The following is a 25,209-nucleotide window of genomic DNA, read 5'->3' as shown; positions in this document are numbered from 1 at the left end:
AAGATAGCTATGAGCAATTAAAAAAAAAAATAATAAAAAAAAAAAAAAAAAAACTAGCGAAAAAGTAGCGAAAATATTGACAAAATAATGGGAAGTGATAAACATAAAAATTAACTGGTTGAGAAAAATCAGTTAACATAATATTTATTTCAAATAAATATCGAAAATGGAAATAAAATAAGAACACATATAAATAAACAAAAAAAAATATGGGGAATAATAAAAAATAACACATATACATGAATATTTATATGTATATATAGAATATAGCGAAAAAGTAACTTATTAAATATATTTAATAAAAATATAAAATAATGAGAACTAACAAAAATATTTACACTCCCTTGTTTATCCAATCAGTTATCCCATTTAGGAATTTGTTCCCTTTTGTTCAATATAAAATGATATATTTAAAAAAATATTTACATTCCTTTTAATTATTTTTTTGTATTCACATTTTTTTTCTTATTTGTCTTTTAAATTAAAAAAAACCAAAATATACATTACACCTTGAGTTTCACCAAATGTGACAATGACAACGAATTTGCTGACTTAGTTGTTTGCGTATACATGTGGGAAGGTAAACACAAACAGGTTAATAAAAAATATTCATATATTTTTTTTTATTAAATAAGAGGAAAATAAAGCATTACAGGCATATCCCAATTAATTTAAAATAGCAAATAGGTTGAAAATTTTTAGTTTAAAAAAAATAATAAATAAACAATAATTTAATGAAACATAGTAAAAAAAACAAACACAAATGTGAAATAAAGACATGTGTTAAATTAAAAAAGGTTAATAAAAAATTAATTTAAAGGTGCCCAAAATGTGTGTAGGCAGAGAATAGGGGCTTTTGCTAAAACTGTTATTATTTGATATATTTTGTTACTTTTCAATCGGTGGCACCACTATCTGTGTTATTATTCTTGCCCATTTTTGTGGAAGAGTTGATTTGAAAGTTTGTTATAAACTCATTGTATGGAGAGAAAACAATTTCTACAAAATCCATAGCCATCAACATATGTGGATGTGCAAGATTTACTGCTAGTGTTTTATTCATATTTGTTGAATTATAAGAAATGTTATTTGTATGCTTAAATTTTTTCATATCAAAATTTGTATTTTTATCATTTTTTTTATAATCTCCAACATTTTTACAAAAAATATCGTTAGGCTTATAATTAGCCATTCTATTACTATCAATAATGGCTTTTTCTTTTAAATTAAGATTATAATTAATAATTTTATTTTGTCCAATAATATTATGTCTGTTTATGTATTCATTCAATTCAGTTCTATAATTGTCGTTTGAATCGTTTAGTGATATATCAAAAGCTAGGGATGATATATTATTAAAATAGAAGGAATGAAAACAAATATTTTGAAAAAAAACTGATAAATTTCCATCCATAATAGAAATAGTGATGCCATCCATTTCAACAATTGGCTTAACTAATGGATATTTATCAAGAATATTTTTAATTAATTTTAAAAAACAAAAAGATATTATATAATCTGAATGTAAAGAAATATTATATAATTTATGAACAATTTTAGCTAGTAACCTATTATTGCTAGATTTAAATGTATTATAGTTTGCAGTAAAATTTTTTGTTATCAAAAGTAAATGAATACAATATAGTAGCTCTGATGAAAAATTATATTTACTTTCCCCTAATTCAATGTTACTAGAACTATCCATCAAATGGTTATTATTTATGTGCCCATTTGATAGAGGATCTGAATTTTTTAAATTGTTGCTACTTCCTTTATTACTGTCAAAAAAATTGTTATAAATAAAATTTGTATTTTCAAAAAGGTAGCAAGCTGAGCCTATATGAAAATATGGCAAATCTGAATCTAATAAATCAATAAGAGATTGGGCAATCCATGAACAATCGATATATATATGATCATTTGTTTTGTTTAAAATCTCAAGGAATATATGAATGGACGCTAATTTTAACGAATTTGAAGATACTACATTGTTTTTATCGTCCCCTATTGCTAGAGCTTTTATTTCCTGGAATACATCATCCATTAATAATTTATTAACATAAGGGGCATATGTTGATATAGCATATAATACATTTTTGACAAAAATTGTAGAATATTTATTATGCTCTCTTAGCACACACAAATAAACAAAAAAAAGATTGTCCAATATTTTTTCTGTATTTTTTTCTATTATTTTTAATTCACCACCTATATTTGTTTTTGCATTTATTTCGTCATTATTATTATCTTTGTCTAAAATTGAAGTATTATTTATCATATCTTGGCTATATATTTTTGCATTAATTTTTTTTTCAGCAATTTTAATTTTTGAAAATATTCTTAACAAGTCAGAACTAATTTTACAATTACCTTTAAATAAATTATTAACAAAATAATCTATTAAATAAACAGTAATAGACAAATTAGAATCGTTATCAATTATTTCTTTAATAGTATTTAAACATTTCATACAAAGTATGTTTATATTCATTTCAGCGTTTTTATTATTGCTGTTCATAATTTTATTGGTCTCTTTTTGTTTGTTATATTTTATATTATTATATGTGTGTGAATTGGAATATTGAATTAATAAATCATATAAATTTTCACTTTTTGATAAATGTAAATTAACTGTTATAATTTCACAAAGTAAATTTACATAAACAATAATATTTTGTTTAATTTTATCTTTTAATATGTTGCAAAATTTTTTAAAATATTTTACAATTTTTTCTTCTATATTATTTATATTCTCTATTATTTTTGAAAAATTTTTCGATGAATTATTTTGTTTGTTTGGGCTTGAATTATTATTTTTCATATTTATAATTTTATAGGATGGTGTTATACATTTTAAAACAGTACATATAGAAATGGAAACTACATTAGTAATATCATCAAAGTATTTACATTTTGTTTTGCATTCATTTGGGTGTCCATTTTTTGGAGTATTCGCTAACGATTGATTGTTAATTATTTTGTTTTTTCGTTTTATTGCTTCGTTGAAAATGTAGAAAAGTAACTCGAACTTGTCTATGTACATAGTTTGATCACCCATAATATTATTACATATATCAGCAATAACATTTTTAATGTCTTTATAATTATTCATTTTATTTGATATATTACCCATTTCATCTTCAATCGAATTTTTAATTATATTTGTTTTTTTTTTATTCATATCTTGTAATATACTTTTTAATTTTTGTTCTCGTTTTTCCTCTTTCCTACTTTTCTTTTTTTGTCTGATTTTTTCTTGACTATCATTATAGTCATCTTCTTCATCATAAACTACCATCCCATTTCCTTTTATCTTTGGTAAATTAAAAATTTTTCGTCTAACATTTTTATCATAATTATTATTAAATTTTCGAACTCCATTTTCAAATGAATTCTTTTCTTCTTCCTCCACGTATGTGTGCTTTCTTTTTTTTTTACTCTTACTCATCTTTATATTTTATAATATTAAATTGGGGTTAAAAAAAAATAAAAGCATTTTTTATAAATCGTACAAAAGTACATATTATATGCTGACTTTTCTACAATACATGAATTTATGTATTTAATTTAATTTCATAATTATGTTTGTATGATATATTATTTTGCCTTTTCCCATTTAAATATGCAATGAAAAAAAATAAAATAATTAAAACTATTGTAAGACCATAAAAAGATTTATGCAGTTGTTTGGTTTGGGAAACTATTCATTAGTTCACAGTAATTACAAAAAAAAAATTTACAAGCATGGAATGTCATATATATATGTTAATATTCTTTTGTATTATCTTCTCAACTTGTAATATTTGCATATGATATTTTTGTTAAATTATTATGACATTTTTTTTTTTTTTGCTTTTAATATTATGACTAAGTCATAATTTTTATTTGGCTATATAATATATACTTAATTTCAGAGCAGTGTATTTGCAAAGAAATTAACCACAAAAATGTTGTAATATGTTATTATGCAACTCTTTTAATTTAAATTAGTAACAAATATAATTAAAAAGATTGTTTAAATAATATTTCCATTTTATTTTACAGAAATATTCCGAATAATTTTTTTGAAAAATTGCATACTTATAAAAAAAATATAGCATGCGCAATGAGGAAATTTTAAAAATGACAAACAATATCATGAAATAAATATATAGGAATATTTTTTATAATAAATTTGTTCACAAAAAAAATAATAATAGAATTAAAAATAAAATTTAAAGTATTAATAATTGAAAATTTTCATATAATTAAAAAACAATGGTACATAATTATGTATACAAAGTAAAATAAGCCAAAAATGGTATGCCGACTTTTATAAGGCCGTTTCATTTCTTAAATATTCTCCAACATCACTCTATAAAGAAAGAACAAAATTATAGAATTTTGAAAACATATGTAAAATCCTATTAGAATATGTTTGTAAATAATATGGTATATCACTACAAAAGGTCAAACGGAAAAAATAAAATATTTTATAATAATCACATTTATATAACAAAAATTACCTGATGAATTAATACAATATCAGTAATATTTAACAATTTTACGTCTTGGGTATTTCTTATTGATATTCCAAAACCTATTGGATTATCATCCATTGATAGGACAATTACACCGTCCCCTTTTCTTATGTTGTCACTGATTTTTAGTAAATGGCTCTACAAAAAAATTAATAAAATAGAATAATAAAATTTTAAATAAGTATAATGATAGGTGTGGAATTGTTATGGTTTACTTTTGTTTTCGTTTCTTTTATCTGGGTTTCCTTCTTATACCTTTAAGACATTGTTTCCGAATAAAAAGTTTTTTTCTCCTGACTCCTTCAGCCATATTTTATGAATACAAAATTCGCTCATCAAAGATAGGGATGTAATTTTAAGAAAAAAATTATGTGCCTTTGTAATTTTCCCAATACAAATTCCTAATGAAACCTAAAAATTTATGAACGAAACGAGGATGACATAATAACTGTTGATTAGGTTGACTTAATTTATTGTAAAAAAGGAAAGGGTTCTTACTAGTGAATTTTTATTAATCGATTCTGCTTGTTTGGCTATGTCCGCTCTGAAAAGGGGAACCAAATAATAAAATATATGCTCATACATATATGGGCAAACTTGTATATACATTTATTTTTTATGTTTATAGTTACCTAACAAAATGTACATTATATCTGTGAAGTCTCAAAACATACTCCTCGTTATTGTAAGACAACATACTCAGCAAATTATTTCCAACACTAACAAAAAAATCAAACATATACAAATGTATGGGAAAAATTAATAATTTTTGATAAATCCATTTTTTTATGACAAAAAAATGAAACAATACAAATATTTTAATCAAACTATATATATATGCATATTTTTTTGTTGTTACAATTTGGAAAGCTTCTTAAAAACTAGCATAGTCTCTTGATCATTCAGTGGTCTCATTTTGCAATGGAACTTTATGAATATATATATGATTATTTTCTCCTAACTAGCCAAATATTAATAATTAGTTCATAAAAAAAAATAATAAAAAAATTACTTTAAATCCTTTGTTAATAATAATTATATAATTTTGATTAAATTTTATTTCATCTCTATATATTGTGATAAAAAGTGTATGCAAACATAAACTACATACATACTTGTATTATACACCTATATAACATATTTTTTTAAAAAATATAAATATATATATTTTTTTTATTATTAATTATAAAAATATTTTAAAAAATTATGTCATTGATAATTTATTTTCTGAACAAGTCATATTTTTTTTTTTATAGAACGAAGTATACAAAATGACAGAAAAATAAAAAAGGGGGTAACCCGTTATGTATATAAATATATATTGTAGAAAATTGCTAATTTGTTTGACAATTTGGAAATAAACCAAATTTTATACACTTTCTTTGTGCATTTATTTTTATTTGGATTGGCATATTATTTTTTATTTTCTCATTAAAGTTTCATTTTTGAAATAAAAAAAAGGAATGTATATAAATAGGATGGTAAAATTGAAAACCAACTTATACATATTTTTTTAAATTAAAATTTTGTAAAAAAAAAAATGAATGTCATATAATATTATTATTCATATAGCTAATTTTAGAGAGTTACTATATATAGGTTTAAGACGTTTAAATTTTTTGAAAAATAATCATCAAATTATAGCTCCATAAGTATATATTCTTTAAAGTTCCCATTTTTATACATAAATTATAATAGAACGAAAATCTTATTATTATCTTTACATTTTCAAAATGTCTTAATACTTGAGGTTATAAGGTATAGCCATTTTTTCACAATTTTAAATAAAAAGGTGCTGATTTTTTTTAACTCTCCTTAAAAAAATATCCAAACTAATATGCAAGTATTCAAAGAAAGGGAATCGAAAGTTTATGTAATACACCGATATAAGACACTTAAGGAAAGTATTAGAAAAGAATTATGTTTATATTATCTTTTCTCTTAAGGTTTTTCCATAAAAATATGATGCCCATTTTTCCTCTCTACATATTCATACTATAGTATGCTTATCGAAAATCATTTTCACATGCATGAATAATATGTGTTATTTCTATGCTTTTATGGAAGTGCTTAAACAAAAATTAAAATAAATATTTTTTATAAAAAAATTATAAATAATGCGGGAGGGTATATTATTATAGTCTCCAAGCAATGTGCATTTCACATTTCAAACTCATAAAGTTAAACTATGCAATATGCATAAAATGAATAGCAATAAAAGGAAAATAATATGAAATATAATAATTGAAAAAGTTATTATATTTTTTTAATAAGTTATATAAATCGAATTGGATATATTATAAATCCCCTCTTACTGTAATATCATTAATTTTACATTATTGGCACAGTTAAGAAAAAAGACAAATATAAAATATGCTTGATCTATAACTATGTAAAGAAAAAAAAAGTGGGAAAATCGCTATTATATACGCATATATATATATATATATATATATAATTTATTAACATATACATATTTAATAATACACACACCATAAATCTCTAGACGATTTTAAATAAAAAATAGGAACCCCTTTAGTGTAAAAATAGAGTATGAGAAAAAATGGAAGACTATGAAGCCATGTTTGAAAGTATCGATTTGGGAGAAGATAATGTGTATAATATAATAAAAAAAAGTGATGAAATAAAAATAAAAAATATTTTATATAAATCAATCCATAACCCAAATTTATTACCAAGCTATTCTACATTCAATTTAAGAGGGAAAAGATATAATATTGCAAATGTTTCAGGAGAGTTAATAAAAAAAGTTGAAAAACAAAAAAAAGTAAAAGATTTACAAAAGACTTATGAAAAAAAAGTATTAAAAAAAGGCGAGAAAAATACAATTATAGCATCCCTTAGTGAAATAAAAAAAACAAACCCATCATTATTAACTGTTAAGATAAAAAAGAAAAAATATAAAGATAAAATACCAGATATAAATGATATACCTTTAATGAATATAACTGCTGATGTAGATTATGTATATGATAATGCTGTAGAAGTAATCAATGCTAAACCGGTTGAAAAAAAAAAACAAGTAGGAAAAATTTTATTAGATGGAGATCCATTACTTAAGGAAGACTATGGGAAAATTAGTCCTTATCTTATAAAAATGAAAGAAGAATTAAAAGAAAAACAGAATTTAAAAAAACAAGATATTATTGATGAAGAAAAGATAGCTAAAGAATTAGAAACTAAAAAACAAGATTTATTAATACACCTTAAAAATAAATTTGATGAAATTAATAAAGAGTATATGAAAATATCACATGTTGTTGATGTTAATTCTGTTGTAAAATTGAAAAAAAAAGAAAATTATGAAAAACAATTAAATCAATTAGAAAAGGATATACAGAAATTGGAGAAATCTGACTTCTAAATGGATAGTACCCATTTTTTCATCCTGTTTTATTTTTTCCAAATTTATAAAATAATATCACTTTCATAATGTTTACATTATATGTAACAACACATGTCTAATTCACTTTTTATTTTAAGTTTATAAAATAAAATTTGTGTCTTATATATTTTTCATAAAACAAAAGGTGCAATAATTATACGACTAGATTTTATTAAAAAAAAAACATATAATTAGCAAACATATGTATACATAAAAAATTATGTTAATAATATAGGCCCATTTACATCAAAGCGTTTCTTTCCCTGAATTTTTGGTTCTTCAACATGTAAATATAAAAATAATAGTAAATATACTTTATTTCTATTTTTTTATGGAAATAAAAAAATATTTATAAGCACATATGCAATTACCAATTTTAGTATCCCCTATCAAATCAGGGGTATCCTCCTTTTCGGTAGAAAGCAATTCGGGTTCGAGTTCATTCTAATTCGTAAATAAATATGCATGCACATGTTTTTATATTCCATTCGATGGTACTATTCCCTTATAAGAGCAAACAACTAAGCTCACAACTTTTGAACAAGTGCAAAACATATGCATAACAATTGGTTGTCTACTTCTTTAACATTACCATATCCTCTTCATCTATTCAAAAAAGGGTAGATACATAATATTATTATTATTATTATGTTTTACGCATTTTATTATGTTATAAAAAAGGCCTTTCAAAGGGGTTACCCGGAAGCAAGAATTCCTTATAATACTTTCGAATCAAATTAGATTCCTCTTTTTGGATTTCTTAAAATTGTAAAAACAAAGCAATAACATATGACCATGCTTTTTATATATGTATAGACGTGGGAGCAAAATTGGTGAAAGCATTTAATTTTCGAAAGGATGCAAAAAGTTATAGACTCATTCATATGCAATTTTGAATATTCATATGAAACCTGATGTTATAAAAAGTTTTAATTTTTCTTTTAATTTTGCTAATTCATTTGATGCGACTTTCCATCTGATAAATCATAAAAATTTATTATTCATATATGATATGTCTTTTGATTTAGGCTTATATATTAGTATGAACATTTTTGTATTATGCATTCATAACCTTTGCGAAGGCACCATTTCATAATTTATCAAAGGAATATCACTTAACCCTTTTGAAATTACAGCATGCTTAAAAATCATAAGGACAAAACAAAATAATATAATTATTTTCATTATGTGTGTATTTAATATTAATTAATAATTTAAATATTTATTTTTTTATGTTATAAAAATATTAAGCTAGTATAATTAATACAATGCCAATCATAAAATAAAAAGTCTACAACAAAAAATCGAAATAAAACGAATTAAGCTTATACAACTTTATCAACAATTTGCCTACGTTATAAATACATGTTTATTTATTTCCATATTTATAGTGTGTGCATAAATATTGACATATACTTATATAGTATATATAAATAGGTGAGGAGTGCATATTTTTGTCTGCTCCTATACAATTTGGTATATAATAATTATGTACATACACAAGGATAAGACAACAAATAAAATTACATATTATATCGTTAAGAAGAATTTAAAAATTTACACAAAAATATTTCCTATTCCGTTTAAATAACAACTATTAATGATTAAAAATACAAATAAAAAGTTAAACAATTTGTGGCAATATATATACCATCGAACATGTTTAGCTTGTTGTAATGTTATATACACATACCTTTTATTCAGTGTTTTAAGTTTGGTGTTATGTTTTATTTTTTTTAACAAAATATATGAACAAGTCAGGTAAAATTGGTTCCCATATTACATTATTCAATCCAAATATTTAAACAATAATTTTATTGCTTTATTAGTATAAAATTGTTCTAAGAATAAGCCAGTATATATACACAATTTCTACTTATTTTATATGGTTAGCAAATAGGTAGTTTTCAAATATACCAAGTTAAATTTTCGCTGAAATATTTTCAACAAACTTCAAAAAAAATTATAATAGTGTGAAATATCTAAAAAAAAATATATATACACATACTATATATTATGGGAATAGTATATATATATTTTTATAATATTATGGTATAATTGATATACTCTTTTACAATTATATGGAAATAAATTTAAATTACAGAACTTTTCTACGTTGAAACATTAGATCAAAATTTTAAAAAAAGTTTTTTAATAGGTTTAAAAAATATGTAAATAAATTTTTATTTGGATTATATTTAAAAAATAAAAATAATAAACATAAAAATAGTTAAACATAAAAATAATAATCATATAAATAAATGTTTAATATTAACTGTATAGGCAAATTTTTGTTCTAACACTTTTAGTTTATTTTTTTCCAATGCAAATCATTATATATTTGGCTATATGACTCATCCAACGTTTGTGTATAACATATTGTAAAAACACAAGAAAAAATTAGAAATTTATTCTGAATTGTTTATAAAAACAAGAATTTATGTGAAATAATAAATATATAATGAAACGAGTAGCTGCTCTAAATTTGCAACCCTAAGTACACACAACGGGTGCTCAATACAAATTTTTTAATTTTTTATTATTAGCCCTATGCTGTTTTTTAAATACAGTAAACTTAAAATTAAATTATTTTTATGTAAGAGGATAAAAAAAAAATTTAACAAAAGTTATACAGTCCTATTTAACACCTATAAGTTGTATATATATTTATTATTACATCTATATTGAATCATTTAGAAGATCATTTATAGTATTAAAAATAAAAATTAAAAAAAGTTCAAAAACTGTATTTTTTTTTTGTTCTATAATTCAATAATTTTATAAATTGAATAATTATTTTGTTCAATTATTTAAAATAAATTTAGTTTTACATAATATTATTTTCCCTTGGTATTTATATAGAATAATTTTTTGCCTTGTATTTATTCTTTTATTATATACGTATATTCATACCTAGTATATATTTCATAACACACATGGGTGTTGCTGTATAGGCACACAACTACGTATTATATATTATACTGTATTTAAATTACACATAACTATGCAATGAAAATATATGTACAATATAATTATTTTGTTTTGTTTTATTTTCACGAAAAATATTAACTCTACATTATATTTTTTAAATACCTACACAAGCTTACTAATTAGCTCGTTGAGCAATTACATTGAGATCGTTAGTGGTAACAATAAATATATATATATATATATATATATACATATACATATGCATATTTAATTGTCTTTCGATTTCCATTTAAAGTGTAATATTTTACATTTTTTAGTTTATGCTGCATTTGCAACATAGTTGTATCCACATTAATGAGATTAAAAAATAATATGCGTATACCCCAAATAATTGCTATGCATATTTATAAAAATATTTAATTATCTTTGACATGAATATATGTATGTAAAAATTAATTATATTTATTGTAAATTTCATAGCTTTTATTTACAACATATATGTGAGAAATGCTTATAAAATCGAGTAACATAATCATAGGATATATACAACTATTTTAATTATGTAAATATTTTATATATGTCCCTTTTATTATATATACACGCATATACATATATTATAAAATACAATTTAATCAGTTACATACATATAAATTATATTACATATTTTGTATTTATAGAATGCATAACTATATTAATAACAACACTTTAATGAAATAAAGATAAGGATATTTAATTTTTACTTTACAAATACATAAAAAGTTGCAAACTAAATATATGTATATACCTACATTTCATGTGTCAAAAATATTAATGTTACTGTTCTTATACAAGTAATGTTTTGTATACATATTGTAGTATATGCACATTTTTACTGATGGTGTAAAATAGTAGCATTATATCAACAAAAAAGTATAATTATTTTATTTATCAGCTAGTATAATTATATAAAAGAATATGATATTTTATTCATATATATAATATATACACATTTAACATAAAATTATGCTTCATTTTTGTCATTATAAATATATAATTTATACCTTATGTAGTATTTGCTATAATAAATTTTTTCAAATTTGGCAATAATAAATATGCACAAAATTATATTATATATGACCATACATAATTTAATGTGATTTTACACAATTTTATATGAACTGTTAATAAAAAATATAGACTAAAAATTTTATTGTGATATTTTTTTTAATTATCACATATTTTATGTTTTGTCTATAAGTTGATTTTAAACGCTAAATTTAAAGATTAACAAACTTGTATATGCTTAAAAAAATATATTTTATATATACAACTGTTAATTTATGGATCTATACATCAACTTATTTAATTTACTTAACATATAAGTGTATACAGAATATATATATGTGCATAAGATTTATATTATATGTGCTAAATAAGCAGAGCTTCGTTATTTATAAGAAATATTTATACATAGGATATTACATATGCATATAAGATCATAAAAATATTCTGTTCTGTTTTTTGTATAACCCTTGTAACATATATTTATAAAAATACATGATTTATATTTTTTGCCCTAATATATTTTTATATATTATTTATAATATTATATGAAAGCCTGAATAGTATTTATATTAAGGCCAATTGTTATATATATTTTTATATGTAAGGGTTGCATGCATATGGTTTTCTTTTTTTTCGTGCATGCAACCAAGATTATAAAAAAAATTATATGAAGAAGCTTCTACAAGACCTTAAAAAAGCAACAAAATATATATAAAGCAAATTCCTGGTTATAGCATATTATATTATATATATACATAATATTTATATATTAAAAATAGGCATAAATTATTATATAATATATAATTGCGCACAAGAAATATATATATTATATATAAAAAAGTATATATAAAATATTATATCTATATTTTTATAAATAATTTTAAACTTAAATATTTATTATGGAGAAAAGTAATATATAGATGCAAGTAATGCTATAATAAAATTAATAAATGCATTTATAATATATTTTTTAATATATATAATTCAAAAAATATATATTTAATAAATTATAATTATTTTACATGCTGTTTATTTTTTTTTCATTGCATGATTAATTAATTTTATGAGAACAACGTGATTTTTATGTAACGTTTTCATGCTAAAGCCAAGAAATTCATATTAATATATAATATATAAATGCATAGTATAATTATATCATGCATTTATGTAAAAAATATTATATGTATATAATATATATATTATTGCATTTATGTATTATATAATACATATATTATATATATGATTGCATGTATATAATATAGTATATATATTATATATAATATGTATAATATGCATATATTACATTTTTTTACATGTATATATATGCATTATACATAGTTGTATAAATATATATATATAGTTATATACACCTATGTATATTTTTTTTTGTTGATTTAAAGGCATATGCATGTGTAAAAGTTGCATATGTATATATCTAAGATATCTATGTAATATGGTATATATGAATATTGAATTGTATGAATGTTAGATTATAAAATATCTATGCGATATTACATATTTGTATACACATAATACAGTATATATGCATATGAAATTATTTTAAACTACTTTTTATACATGATTAATTATTCATAGTATTATGTTTTTTTTTATTTTTTTTATATGCACACTATAGCTTAGTATTTTTTTTAATAAGATCTACATATGCATACATATTAAATAGTTTAAAAAGTTGATATGCACACTTTTGGAAACTTATATATATGAATAATGCTATGATTATACTTAAAGTTTTCGATGTTTTAAATACAGAGAAATGAAGAAAACTATAAACAAATCTTAGGTTGATAATAAATCTGTTTATATATTTTTGTGTGTACATGTATGTATAAAATATACCATCAATAGTGTAATATTTGTTTAACAATCTTTAATATGTATTAATTATTTTTATTATATTAATTTCTATATGTTTTTTGATATGTTTTAATTTTATTATTTTTTAAATTATATTTTTATGTATTATAAATAAGAAAAAGTTGTTAATAAAATACATCATGGCGTATTAATTTTTTAGTTATATATCTAATTGTGATGTTACTATTTTATTAAAAAAAATAATAAAGGGGAAGAGGAGCTAAATAAGTGAAAATATATGTATCTATTGTTTTACAAGGAATGATAAGTACCTCTTTTGTTTATATAATATATATATATATTTGATTATTTATAAATTGCGTAGCACATTATGTTTTATGCTTTTTGTGCACATATAAATGCATATATGTTTGTATATATACATCTATTTTTTTTTCGACATTAGACAATATTTTTTTTAAATACCTACTTTTCAACCTTTAAAAAAAATTGTTAAAGTGTTGTTTTATTCTGTTTTGGTCTATACTATAAACACAAAAATATATTCTTTATATATAAGAATATGTATTTATATATTTCCAAATATTTATACATATTATATAAAATATTATTTAAATTTTTGTGCTATTTGATATGCATAATAATATATAAAAGAAATAGAGTTTATTATATGGAAAAGTAATTCTAACGTTTTAATTTGATTTCATCCATATTTTATATGATCATTATATTGTATAAGAAAATTTTGAATTTTATTAATACTTGTGCATATTCTATATATATGTATTTTTTTTATGGATCTTTGGTGTTATTAATCAGGGATAAAAAAATATATATATATTTCCTGTATTATATATATTTGTAATATTATCTTATTGGATATTATTATTTGTTAAACTTTAATATTTTTATTAAAATTTTATATGTATTTTACATCATATTTATATTTTCATAGAAATATATTTTTTTTTTTTTTTTTTTTACACTCTCCTTTGTAAAATATTTTTTATGCATATATAATTAAGTTGGAACATTGTTCATAAATACATTATTTGATATAATTTTCCTGTTTTTTATTTCGTATGATTATTATTATTAATATTTTTAATATTATATGCATATGTGTATATAATAAATAATACGCTTAATTTTGTATAAGAAAATTATAAATATACAAATAGGTGTGTTTTTGAATATTATGTTCATATAAATAAATTGGAAAATGAAATTGTAAATGCATAGCGATTAATTTATGTATTTTTATTTTTTTTTTATTTTTTTACCTTTTTCATTTTTTTATTAAGAATATTATTCATATTAGTTAGAATATTATATGTGTAGCCTTTTGCTTTATTTTATATATTTTTTTAAATATGCATATTTGAAATATATATATATATTATACCGATAAGAAGGTTTATAATATATATGAATGTGTATCGTATAGAATATTGTTTTAGACATGCACAAAAAGGCGTATGATTGATAAGTACATATTTGTTTATATATGATTTGTTTATTCCTTGTATAATATAAAAAAGAAATAATATTAAATATTCTTTTTTATTTTGAATTGTAACTTTGTTATAGTGTCACGCATGTATATATGCATATATATGCTTATACGCTTAGATATACTTATTTATTGATAATCTCTTAGTTCCTAAATATAAAGTAATAGCAAAGCACTTATGTAATGTATATTTATTATAAAATAGCCGAACTACGAACATAATAAAAAAAAATCCCAATGGATGAACATATAAGTTCAGAGCATAATAGTAGTAGCAATAGTAATAATAGTAGTGATAACGATAGCCCGTTGGTTCCTCAACAAGACACTATAAATTTTAATAGTATTAACAATAATGCAATAAATATCGAATTTATTAAAAATAATATCACTGAATCAAGCATCGCATCAAACGTTGCTTTAAATATTAATGATATAAATATTAACACGACCAATGAAATGAGCGAAGATTCAAAAAATAATATAAATTATACTATTCCAAATGAAATCATGAATACTATTCCTTCTACTAATGGTGGCGTTACTCACGATTCGGTGAGTAGCGGAGCAAACAATGGGCTCGACAAAATGAGCGACGACGCCAGAAACGGTAGTGAAAACAACGAAAATCGTAACGAAAATAGCAACGAGAATAGTAACGAAAATAGCAACGAGAATAGTAACGAAAATAGTAACGAGAATAGCGAAAGTAACGAAAATAATGAAAATAGTGAGCATCGTGAAAATGATAGCGGCAGTGGTAATAACGACGCGCAAATTGCGGAGATGTCGGGGGAGCAAAAGGAAGTTGCACCGTTACCATCGCAAGTCGTGTCGATAAAAAAAAAAGTAGGTCGACCTAAAGGTGCAACATCAGCAAATAAAGTAGTGAAAAAGGAAGAAAAGGTTTCAACCTCATCGTCTGGGTATCCTGGTGTTAGTTGGAATAAACGTATGTGCGCATGGTTGGCTTTTTTTTATGATGGTGCATCAAGAAGAAGTCGAACATTTCATCCTAAGCATTTTAATATGGATAAGGATCAAGCTAGATTAGCAGCCGTTGAATTTATGAAATCATTAGAAAACAATGGACGAAAAAAATCTACAAAAATAAAGGGTGGAAAAAATAAAATAAAACAAATGGGAAATGAAGATCATATAAATAATATAATGCATAATGGTGGTCCAGGTTTAGATCATACAAATAATTTAATATCTTTAAATAATAATATGCATATGATGGCAATGAATCCAGCATTTTATATGCATAATTCGAATAGAAATTTTAATATAACGAATCCAATTCATAATGATCGAAACCATTTAAATAATTTATATAATAATACACCTCGTCACCATTCATTAAATAATAATAATATGAATCATATAAATAATTTATCTAAGGTTATACGAGATTCAAATGGAATTTATATGCATAATAATCATAGTAATAATAATAACCCTAATTCAATTTATAATAATAATATACATATGTCTAATAATCCCAATCCTAATAATAATAGTCATACAGCTAGTAACGATCATAATAATATAAATTATTTAAATGAATTGATGTATCATTCAAATTTGTTACAAGGTGGTGGTGGTGGACCATCTGCTTCTCATCCAGTAATGGGTTCCGGTGGTATTGGGTTAGGACATGATTTAAATTTTTTTGATAGAAATATAAATAATGGTAATATTAATGATGTGTTAAATTTAGAAGAAAATTTAGGATTACAAAATAAAGATATAGAAAGATTAATGAATACATTATTTCGAAAAAATTATAATAATATGAATATGAATATGCCAAATATGGATGACCATTTTTTTCATAGTAATAATGGTAATACCAATAATAATAATATTAATAGTAACGGAACCGGTACTATAAATGATAGTAATAATACTATTTCTATAATTAATAATAACGGTGCTGGTGCATTACATGGTGTCGATCCAGCAAATAGTGTTCATAATAATCACAGAAAACGAGGAGGAAATAATAATGATAATAATCCAAATAATAATAATACTGTCAATTCAATAAATAATACATCTTCTCAAAATGCACATATGTATTTATCTAATAATAACGGAGATATATATGATACCAATAATCTGAATAATTCAAATAATATTCATAATTACTATGATTACAATTATGATATATATAGAGGAGAAACAGGAAATGCAAATAATAATATTTCACCACATATAATTGAAATGATGCATAGAATGAATAACGATTTAAAAGAAGGAAAGAATATGGATCATAATATTACTGACGATTTTCATGATATTAATTATATGATGCAAGAAAATGGAGGATGGTTAAATCAAATTAGACATAGCAATATTATAAATAATAATTCCCGTGACTTATGTGATCCTAATATTTCCCCTGAGCATGTAAATAATAATATTAAAAAACAGATAGAATTAAATAAAGGTAAAAAAGCAACAAAAGAATCTACATTTAGATCTATATTAAATATTGGAAATCGAACCACTGAAATGGCTGAGCCAGTAGATGAAACTGCAAATAATAACAACATGAACGATAGTGAAAAGTCTTCAAGGTTTGATATGAATGGCATTTCGTGTAATTGTTCTCCTCATATACGAAATCAAAAAAATCATTATTGCATGTACTACAAACATAATTTATCTCAATATATTAATGACAATAGTGCAAATTATAATTATATGAGTTGGGGATCGAACAATAATAATATAGTAAATACAATAGATAAAGGAGAAGTTGAATCAACAGGTGATATTAGTAATAGTGGTGTTAGTAATAATAGTGGAAATAGAGTTGGAATAGTAACCGATCCGAATAACAACAATAATAATGCATTTCATCATAATAACAGTGCAAAGCATTTAACTCAAAATTTTGAAATAAATCAAAAAGAAAATATAAGAAGATCCCAATATGATAATAACAACTATTCAAATATTCCAACGATGCCAAAATATTTACATTATCAACAAAGTATAAATAATCATGACACAAGTAATGGTAACAATAATGAAATGCAACATTTAATTAAGCAAAATAATAATTATATTCCCAAAACGATAAATAGTAACTTTAATAATAAACCAAATCAAAAAGAAAATCGAAATAGTTTAATATCATCAGCACCACATGGAATGAACAATATATCTTCACAGTTTTAATTTCAAAAAAAAAAAAAAAAAAAAAAAAAAGACAAAACATAATCATACTTGAGACCAAAATTAAATTGCATAATTAACTTTGAATAGGAAAATAATTCAAATACAAAAAAGATAAATCCAAAACGTAAATAAATAAATAGGGCTCATATAGTAAAGGGGAATATTTAAAAATAGTGTTACCAACCATTTGTGTTTGTATGTTGCACACACACATATGTTTAGACTTGTTTTTTGTCGAATTGTTCGCCATAATTTATAAATATATATTACACGGCTTTCTTTTAAGGATTATATTTAAGATAGTGTTTTTGTTAATGGAAAATCATATTTGCAAAAAAAAAAAAAAAAAAAAAAAAAAAAATTAGACCTTGTTTCCAAGACAGACATAAAAATGATTCTTAATTTGTATTACATATATTATGATAAACATATTTAATGTCTGATTAAGTTTTAAAAAAAAAAAGAAGATTGGTAAAATCAAAAAATTTTCATATATTTGTATGTGCTATTATTAATTTTTTTTAAATTATAAAATTTTTATATTCTTCTAATATAATGCGCGTGTGCACATATTATAATTCTTTTTTTATATAAAACATGTTATATGTATTTATATTAAGTCTATGTTTTAATGATATTTATAATTACGGCAATTAAATTGTATATATTTACAGTTTTTAAAAGCAATTCAAATTTAATATATCTTTTTTTTTATTAATAATATAATTATTGTTTGCGTAATCATTTATTTATTACACTATTTTTTTTTTTTTTTTGCACATATATAATATATACGTTTTAGGTGATTGTGGTATGCTTTTTGCATATACATATATTTGCGTATAATATATATATAATAATTTTTTTTATTTTCACATTTTTTTGTAATTTTTACGCTTTTTAGCCTTTTAAAATATTTAATTATATATATAGTTATAGTAGAAAAACTGTATTTTTATGTTAATTTGTTAAAAAAAACATAGAAAATAATTTATAAATATAATTTAAAATATTTCTTCAAACTATTTTCAAATTAATATTGTATAGGTGGCACTATACCATCGATTTAAGTCTCATCTTCTATGCATATGAAATAGAAAAGATGGTACCCCCATGCATTTTACTGCCCAATTTCGTTTGTGTCTCTTTACTAAACCAAAATTGTTCTACACTTGAGAGGGGCAGAAAAACTAAGAGATCAACGAATCGATCTACATTTTGCGTGTATAGTATCGCCATTTATTTATTTGCTATGTTTTTATGTTTAAATATGAAAATAAACACAGCGGCAAAACCTTTACCATACTATATGTGAGGATATCACCGCTCTATTTGGTGGCATGCAATAGACATTAATAAAAATATATGCAATGGTGGCGGTATGAACATATATAAATACACAAGTATAAATATTTACATGTACGCATATAAATTAAAGAATCATGAAAAAAATAGGAAATAAAATATGGAGTAGATGAACGACTAGTTTTCATCTTTCCAAGTAAAGGGCTCAAATGGTGGGACCTCTTTCTTGTTTCCACTTTCTAATTTAGGTTCAATAAAATCAAAGGGCTCGGTTGGACTGCAAACAAGTTAAAAAATAGTTATGTATACAAGAATGGGTATAGACATATGTTAAGTAGGTCCATGATTGAGCATTCCACAAGTTGTATAACACGTTTTTCACTCTGTCATGGTTTTATTTTATTTTTTTCTTACGTCGTATCCGAAAGCATAATAAATCCGGATTTCCTGATGCTAATAATAGGTTTGAATCTGCTGTTTGGAGGGTACTCTATATACTTCTCCTGCGTTTTTATGACCCTGCATGGGTTTTTCATATCAACCTGGCAATGAAAAGTGGGAAAACGGAAAATTGTGAAAGCGGAAAAATGTGAAAATTGGAAAGCATATGCAAGTACATTCGCATGAATGAGAAGTATGAGCTTTCTTTACCGTAGTGGCATGGGAAAGAGATGCGGATTTGCTTTTGTCTGACTTTTTAATTCTTTGTAACTGTGAAAATTGATTTGCATCATTTTGGTGATCATTGGAATTTTCATCATTTGCACTTCCTTCAACACTCTCTGCATGAGAGACATGACTTGATTGTCCTATCGTTGCAGCAGTACTTAAAATTTCTAAATTTTTCATAGACTTTCCGTCCGATAAAACTGAACTACTATCATCTTGTGGATTTTTTTCCTTTGTTAATTTATTTTCATTTTTTTGTTTTTTTAATTTTAAACTTTTTCTTTTATCAGTTGTCGATAAAATAGCAGTAACAGTTTCTTTTTTTTCTTGAACCTTTTCTTTACTTAAAAAGGAAGGATAATCAAATGCTTGATTTTTCGTTGATAGTATAGTAAAATTTTTCGGAACTTTTAAGTCTTCAGTTAATCCAATTAAACACGTTGGTAAGAAAGTTAAACTAATCATATGAATTAATGGAAACCAATACCATAATTGACAAAATAAACAAAAACCAACTGCTGATTGAGGTCTTATAATATTAGCTCGTCTTGTGAAAAATGTTGAAATGGCATTTCGTCCACATATATCTAATAATCCAAGTCCTACCGTAGCACCAAATTTAGCAATAATATCTTCATGCTTATCTGATAATATTTTCATTATTTCATCTTTAAATTTTTTAAAATTTGGATTAACATTTTCATTGGATTGTTGGAAAATTAAACCTAATGATATAAAAGCACTTTGTCTAACAAAATCTGTAGTATCAGTTAAAAGTGGCATTAGCATATTAACAGCTTCTTCGTTGCCTGTGGCTGCACATGCAATACCTAAAGCTAAAGCAGCACCATATCGTACATGTGGGTTATAACTTTCTATTAATAAATTTAAAAACATTGGAACTTGTGCAGGAGTATTACATAAAACAAAACCTAATGCAATTACAGCTGCTCTTCTAACATCATCACTTACATCTGAAACTGAAAAATGTAATAACTTTTTAATAACATGTTTATTATAATTTGATAAACCACAGTATGCTAATGCAATTGTAAACATACCACCATATCTGATTATTGCATCTTTATCATTTATTAATTCTTCTATTAAATTATCTGCTTCTCTTTCTTTTTGAAACATAACAAAACCTAAACTTATACTACATGCTCTTGTTATTTTTTCATGTTGTGTATCATGTGCATATGCTAATAATTCATCAACGCATTTTTCATCACCACTTCCTAACTTTAATAAACCAATGCCATATGCGGCACTTTCACCAGCTACTGCAGAATCAGAATACATAACCGATTTTAATTCATCATACACTTGTTCATCATCATTTTGTTCTAAGCATACTAGACCTAATCCTAAACAACAACCATGTTGTAATACTTCATTATTGTTACTTCCTTTTAATTGAGATAATAAGAAATCTCGAACTTTTTTATAATTAGTATTATAAGTAGCATGTATTAGACCTAATGCATATAAAGAACCACTCTCTGAATATACATCGCTTTGTGATATATTTGCATTTATATTATTTGTAATTTGTCTTGATATATCATTATATGGTAAATGAGATGATAGTACCATAAAAGATTCATTGACATGTCCTTTATATACAACTCCTAATGAAGCAGTTGATGAGAATTTAGCCCAATTGACTGCTTTAGATAACCATTCGATATTTGATCGTAAAAATACATCACAAGTAGTTCCTGCTTGCATTAATCCATGTGCTATAACAATACCATGATGTGTTATACTGCTTCTTGAATCTATTACATTTTTATAACTATCTAGTAAAATTAAATCAGCATGATTATTACGATGTAAAAATTCGATGTACAAACTTGTTGTTATTTTTCCTGTTAATATAAAAATTAATTTTTTAATTTTTTCATATAAATGATGTTGTTCATTTACATACATAAGTACATCTTCAGGAATTTTATCTTTCTCTTCATTATCTTTCGCATTTTTTTTATCATCAGTATTTACAGCAGTAGAAGTGGGATTTGCTGAATCAGTACCTTCTGAATTATCTTGAGCATTTTCGGTATTACTTGAGTCTTGACTATTTTCTTTTTGTGCATCTTGTTCAGATGTATTTTCACTTTTTACGCCTTCATTTGTTCCCTCACTGATGGCACTATTACTGCTATTCTTTTTTAACAAGTCTGGATTTAGATGTTTATAATTTTCTTCACCATAATAATAAGACTTATTTTTAATTATAATTTCTTTGATTTCTTTTAAAATATTTTTTAAAAAATTAATATTTTCTAAATCGACTAAATCAAATGAAATTTGATATACCATTAAATGGTAGTTTTCGATTAGTTTTAACAATATTTCAGCAACTGTTTTATAATCATTAATATAAAATAAACATTCACATAAATTTACATATTCATATTTGATTTCTTCTTCACTCATTGATAGATATATTTTTACAAGTAGTTTAAAAAAATCATTACGGAATTTTTTTGTTGTATTAATATGTCTTTCATTAGATATAGAATGCTGTAATATTTCTAATTTATTTGGTGCATTTAATATTATATATTCTACTTTATCTAAACGTCTAGCATCAAGAGCAACTCCTAATGCTTCCTTAATACTATTATTTTTAATGCAAATTTCTAGCATATCATCAACAAAAATTTCCATTTTTTTATTTATATCATTATTTAGATCATCTTTAAATATATTATTCTCTTCTTTTACTTTATCATTTTCATTATCTCTACTAAATAAAATATTATTATTTTTGGTGGAACTATTGGCATTTATGCCTTTACCATTATAATCATAACTATCATATATATTCCTATTATGATCTTCAATATTGTTTTGTGTGTTTAATTCATTCTTTCCTTTCTTATATTCAGGATCGATATTATTATAATTTGTATTCAGAGTATATGAGCTACTAAAACCGTTTTCATTAGTAGAATAATTAATAGCATTATTTCGGCCAGTGCTATTTGGATCTACACCTTCATAATCCTTTTCTCGAATTTCAACATATTTTTCAATGCATTTTGCAAGCATTGTTTCTATATATTGAGACTTTTCATTGATGTTAAATAATTTACCTGCACATAAAGCATATTTTAAAGCTTCTGGATATTTTTCTAAATGATAATAAACTTTGCTTGCAACTAAATTTGCTAGCTCTCTACCACTAAATTCTTCATCTTCACATAATTCTTCGATTTTAAAAATATAATCAGCTAATTCAGGCCAATAAATATCTACTACTGAATTTAATTTTTCTAATCCAAAAATTTTCAAGCTAGCGTCTTCCTCATTGAGTAATGCTATTACACCTGAAGCTGATGTAACGATATCATTTTCGTGTATTGTTTTTTCAACATCCATGTTGTTCTTCTAACTTATTCAACCTTCTATTATCTAAGTTCTAGGAAATATGCATATACAAAGGCACATATAATGCTATTCTTTATTTCAGAAAAGATTTATATATGTGCAATATATATATGTCATAATATATTTTTTTAATTTACTTCCTTTTATGTAAATGCTGCTAGATTGAAAGTTCTTGAATTAGTACACGCAATTTTATACAATGGGTGGTGTATACAAATGCATATTTTATTATATGCATTTATACCTATTTATGATTTCTATTTTATTTGAATATTCATTTATTATATATATTCATAACGTGCTTTATAATATATAACCTTTGTAAAAACATAAATCGCTTGATTATAAGTTTATATTTCTTTACTTCAGTACATAAACTTTACATGTATTAATACATTGGCTTTTTTTTATAAAGAATAATATTATATATACATTATAAAAAAATAAAACATATTACCATGTATTTTCAAGGGACTAATACAAAAATATGAAATTAATTTTATTTTTTTTCGATTATTTACATTTAATCTTTATTATTTTATATTTATATACAGGATGTTTTTCTTTTATTCTTATATTTGGTTTGCAGAATTTAATAAATATATGTGTATAAATATATTGCTTTTTTCGCATATTAATAACAGTATAGTATAATATAATATACGCAGTTACAATATATATATACTTTATAAAATCAGTTCATGTTTTTTACCGCCTGTTTATATTAACTATATATTTTTTTTTCTTTGTATTACCATTATGCACAAAAAAAATAATAAAATTATTTATATGTACATTATAAAATATTCTCATCGTTTTAATAAACACATTAATAGTTACCCCTCTTGATTTATTGCAATCTTCTTAATTTAGAGTTTGACTTTGCTTTTTTATTATTTTTATTTATAAGTAAAAAAATCTATTTTTTTTACTGTGCTTTAATATTTACACTTATTTTTTATGCAATTTCAGCATTGGAAAATTAAGTTACAAATGTAGTATATATACGTAATAAGGTATATGTTAATATTTTAATTTGGACTTATTAAACAGTTTACGCTTTAAAAGAAACAATATAATGTGTACATATATGGTCTCTCTCTATATATGTAATGTATGCTTATATTTATTTTCCCTCTTAAGTAAATATATTTCATATAATACTTCTCTCATCATTTATTGATAATAAAAAAATATATTTGAATATCCATTTTTCGAAAAATTATTCTGATTGGTAGGTGTATATTTTTCTATATTATACTTTTGGGGTGTAATATTTATACAATAAAACGAATTAAAATAATTTTATAAAAAAAGCCAAGCAATAGTACATTGGCTTTCATAAAAAAACGATCATTATGTGTTTGTTCCTATACGGTTATTAAAAG

The 25,209-nt window shown here is 22.8% G+C and overlaps 6 protein-coding genes across 6 annotated transcripts; 2 read left to right on the top strand and 4 right to left on the bottom strand.

Annotated features, from left to right (window-relative positions):
* Positions 1 to 895: 895 nt before the first annotated feature.
* Positions 896 to 3,448, bottom strand: PCHAS_1334800 (conserved Plasmodium protein, unknown function; the record flags this gene model as incomplete). Its single annotated transcript, XM_731104.2, has 1 exon — positions 896 to 3,448. The coding sequence occupies one exon, from the start codon at positions 3,446 to 3,448 to the stop codon at positions 896 to 898; it is 2,553 nt and encodes an 850-aa protein (XP_736197.2).
* Positions 3,449 to 4,312: 864 nt separating this feature from the next.
* Positions 4,313 to 5,435, bottom strand: PCHAS_1334700 (60S ribosome subunit biogenesis protein NIP7, putative; the record flags this gene model as incomplete). Its single annotated transcript, XM_016799280.1, has 6 exons — positions 4,313 to 4,354; positions 4,506 to 4,658; positions 4,776 to 4,931; positions 5,019 to 5,064; positions 5,153 to 5,239; positions 5,380 to 5,435. The coding sequence occupies 6 exons, from the start codon at positions 5,433 to 5,435 to the stop codon at positions 4,313 to 4,315; spliced, it is 540 nt and encodes a 179-aa protein (XP_016654592.1).
* A 1,648-nt stretch (positions 5,436 to 7,083) lies between these two features.
* On the top strand, positions 7,084 to 7,905 carry PCHAS_1334600 (enkurin domain-containing protein, putative; the record flags this gene model as incomplete). Its single annotated transcript, XM_736589.1, has 1 exon — positions 7,084 to 7,905. One exon carries the CDS (start codon positions 7,084 to 7,086, stop codon positions 7,903 to 7,905), a length of 822 nt encoding a protein of 273 aa, XP_741682.1.
* Positions 7,906 to 8,144: 239 nt separating this feature from the next.
* On the bottom strand, positions 8,145 to 9,111 carry PCHAS_1334500 (conserved Plasmodium protein, unknown function; the record flags this gene model as incomplete). The annotated part of the gene is made up of 6 exons (XM_016799279.1): positions 8,145 to 8,203; positions 8,298 to 8,370; positions 8,519 to 8,532; positions 8,626 to 8,685; positions 8,838 to 8,902; positions 8,999 to 9,111. The coding sequence occupies 6 exons, from the start codon at positions 9,109 to 9,111 to the stop codon at positions 8,145 to 8,147; spliced, it is 384 nt and encodes a 127-aa protein (XP_016654591.1).
* A 6,379-nt stretch (positions 9,112 to 15,490) lies between these two features.
* Positions 15,491 to 18,445, top strand: PCHAS_1334400 (AP2 domain transcription factor AP2-SP, putative; the record flags this gene model as incomplete). The annotated part of the gene is made up of 1 exon (XM_016799278.1): positions 15,491 to 18,445. The coding sequence occupies one exon, from the start codon at positions 15,491 to 15,493 to the stop codon at positions 18,443 to 18,445; it is 2,955 nt and encodes a 984-aa protein (XP_016654590.1).
* A 1,482-nt stretch (positions 18,446 to 19,927) lies between these two features.
* Positions 19,928 to 23,812, bottom strand: PCHAS_1334300 (26S proteasome regulatory subunit RPN2, putative; the record flags this gene model as incomplete). The annotated part of the gene is made up of 3 exons (XM_016799277.1): positions 19,928 to 20,027; positions 20,165 to 20,292; positions 20,402 to 23,812. The coding sequence occupies 3 exons, from the start codon at positions 23,810 to 23,812 to the stop codon at positions 19,928 to 19,930; spliced, it is 3,639 nt and encodes a 1,212-aa protein (XP_016654589.1).
* Between the last annotated feature and the right edge of the window lie 1,397 nt (positions 23,813 to 25,209).

The sequence above is a fragment of the Plasmodium chabaudi genome, assembly GCF_900002335.3.
Source record: "Plasmodium chabaudi chabaudi strain AS genome assembly, chromosome: 13".
Taxonomy (NCBI): domain Eukaryota; phylum Apicomplexa; class Aconoidasida; order Haemosporida; family Plasmodiidae; genus Plasmodium; species Plasmodium chabaudi.
Note: the sequence above shows the minus strand (reverse complement) of the source record. Positions and strands in the feature narration are given on the sequence as shown.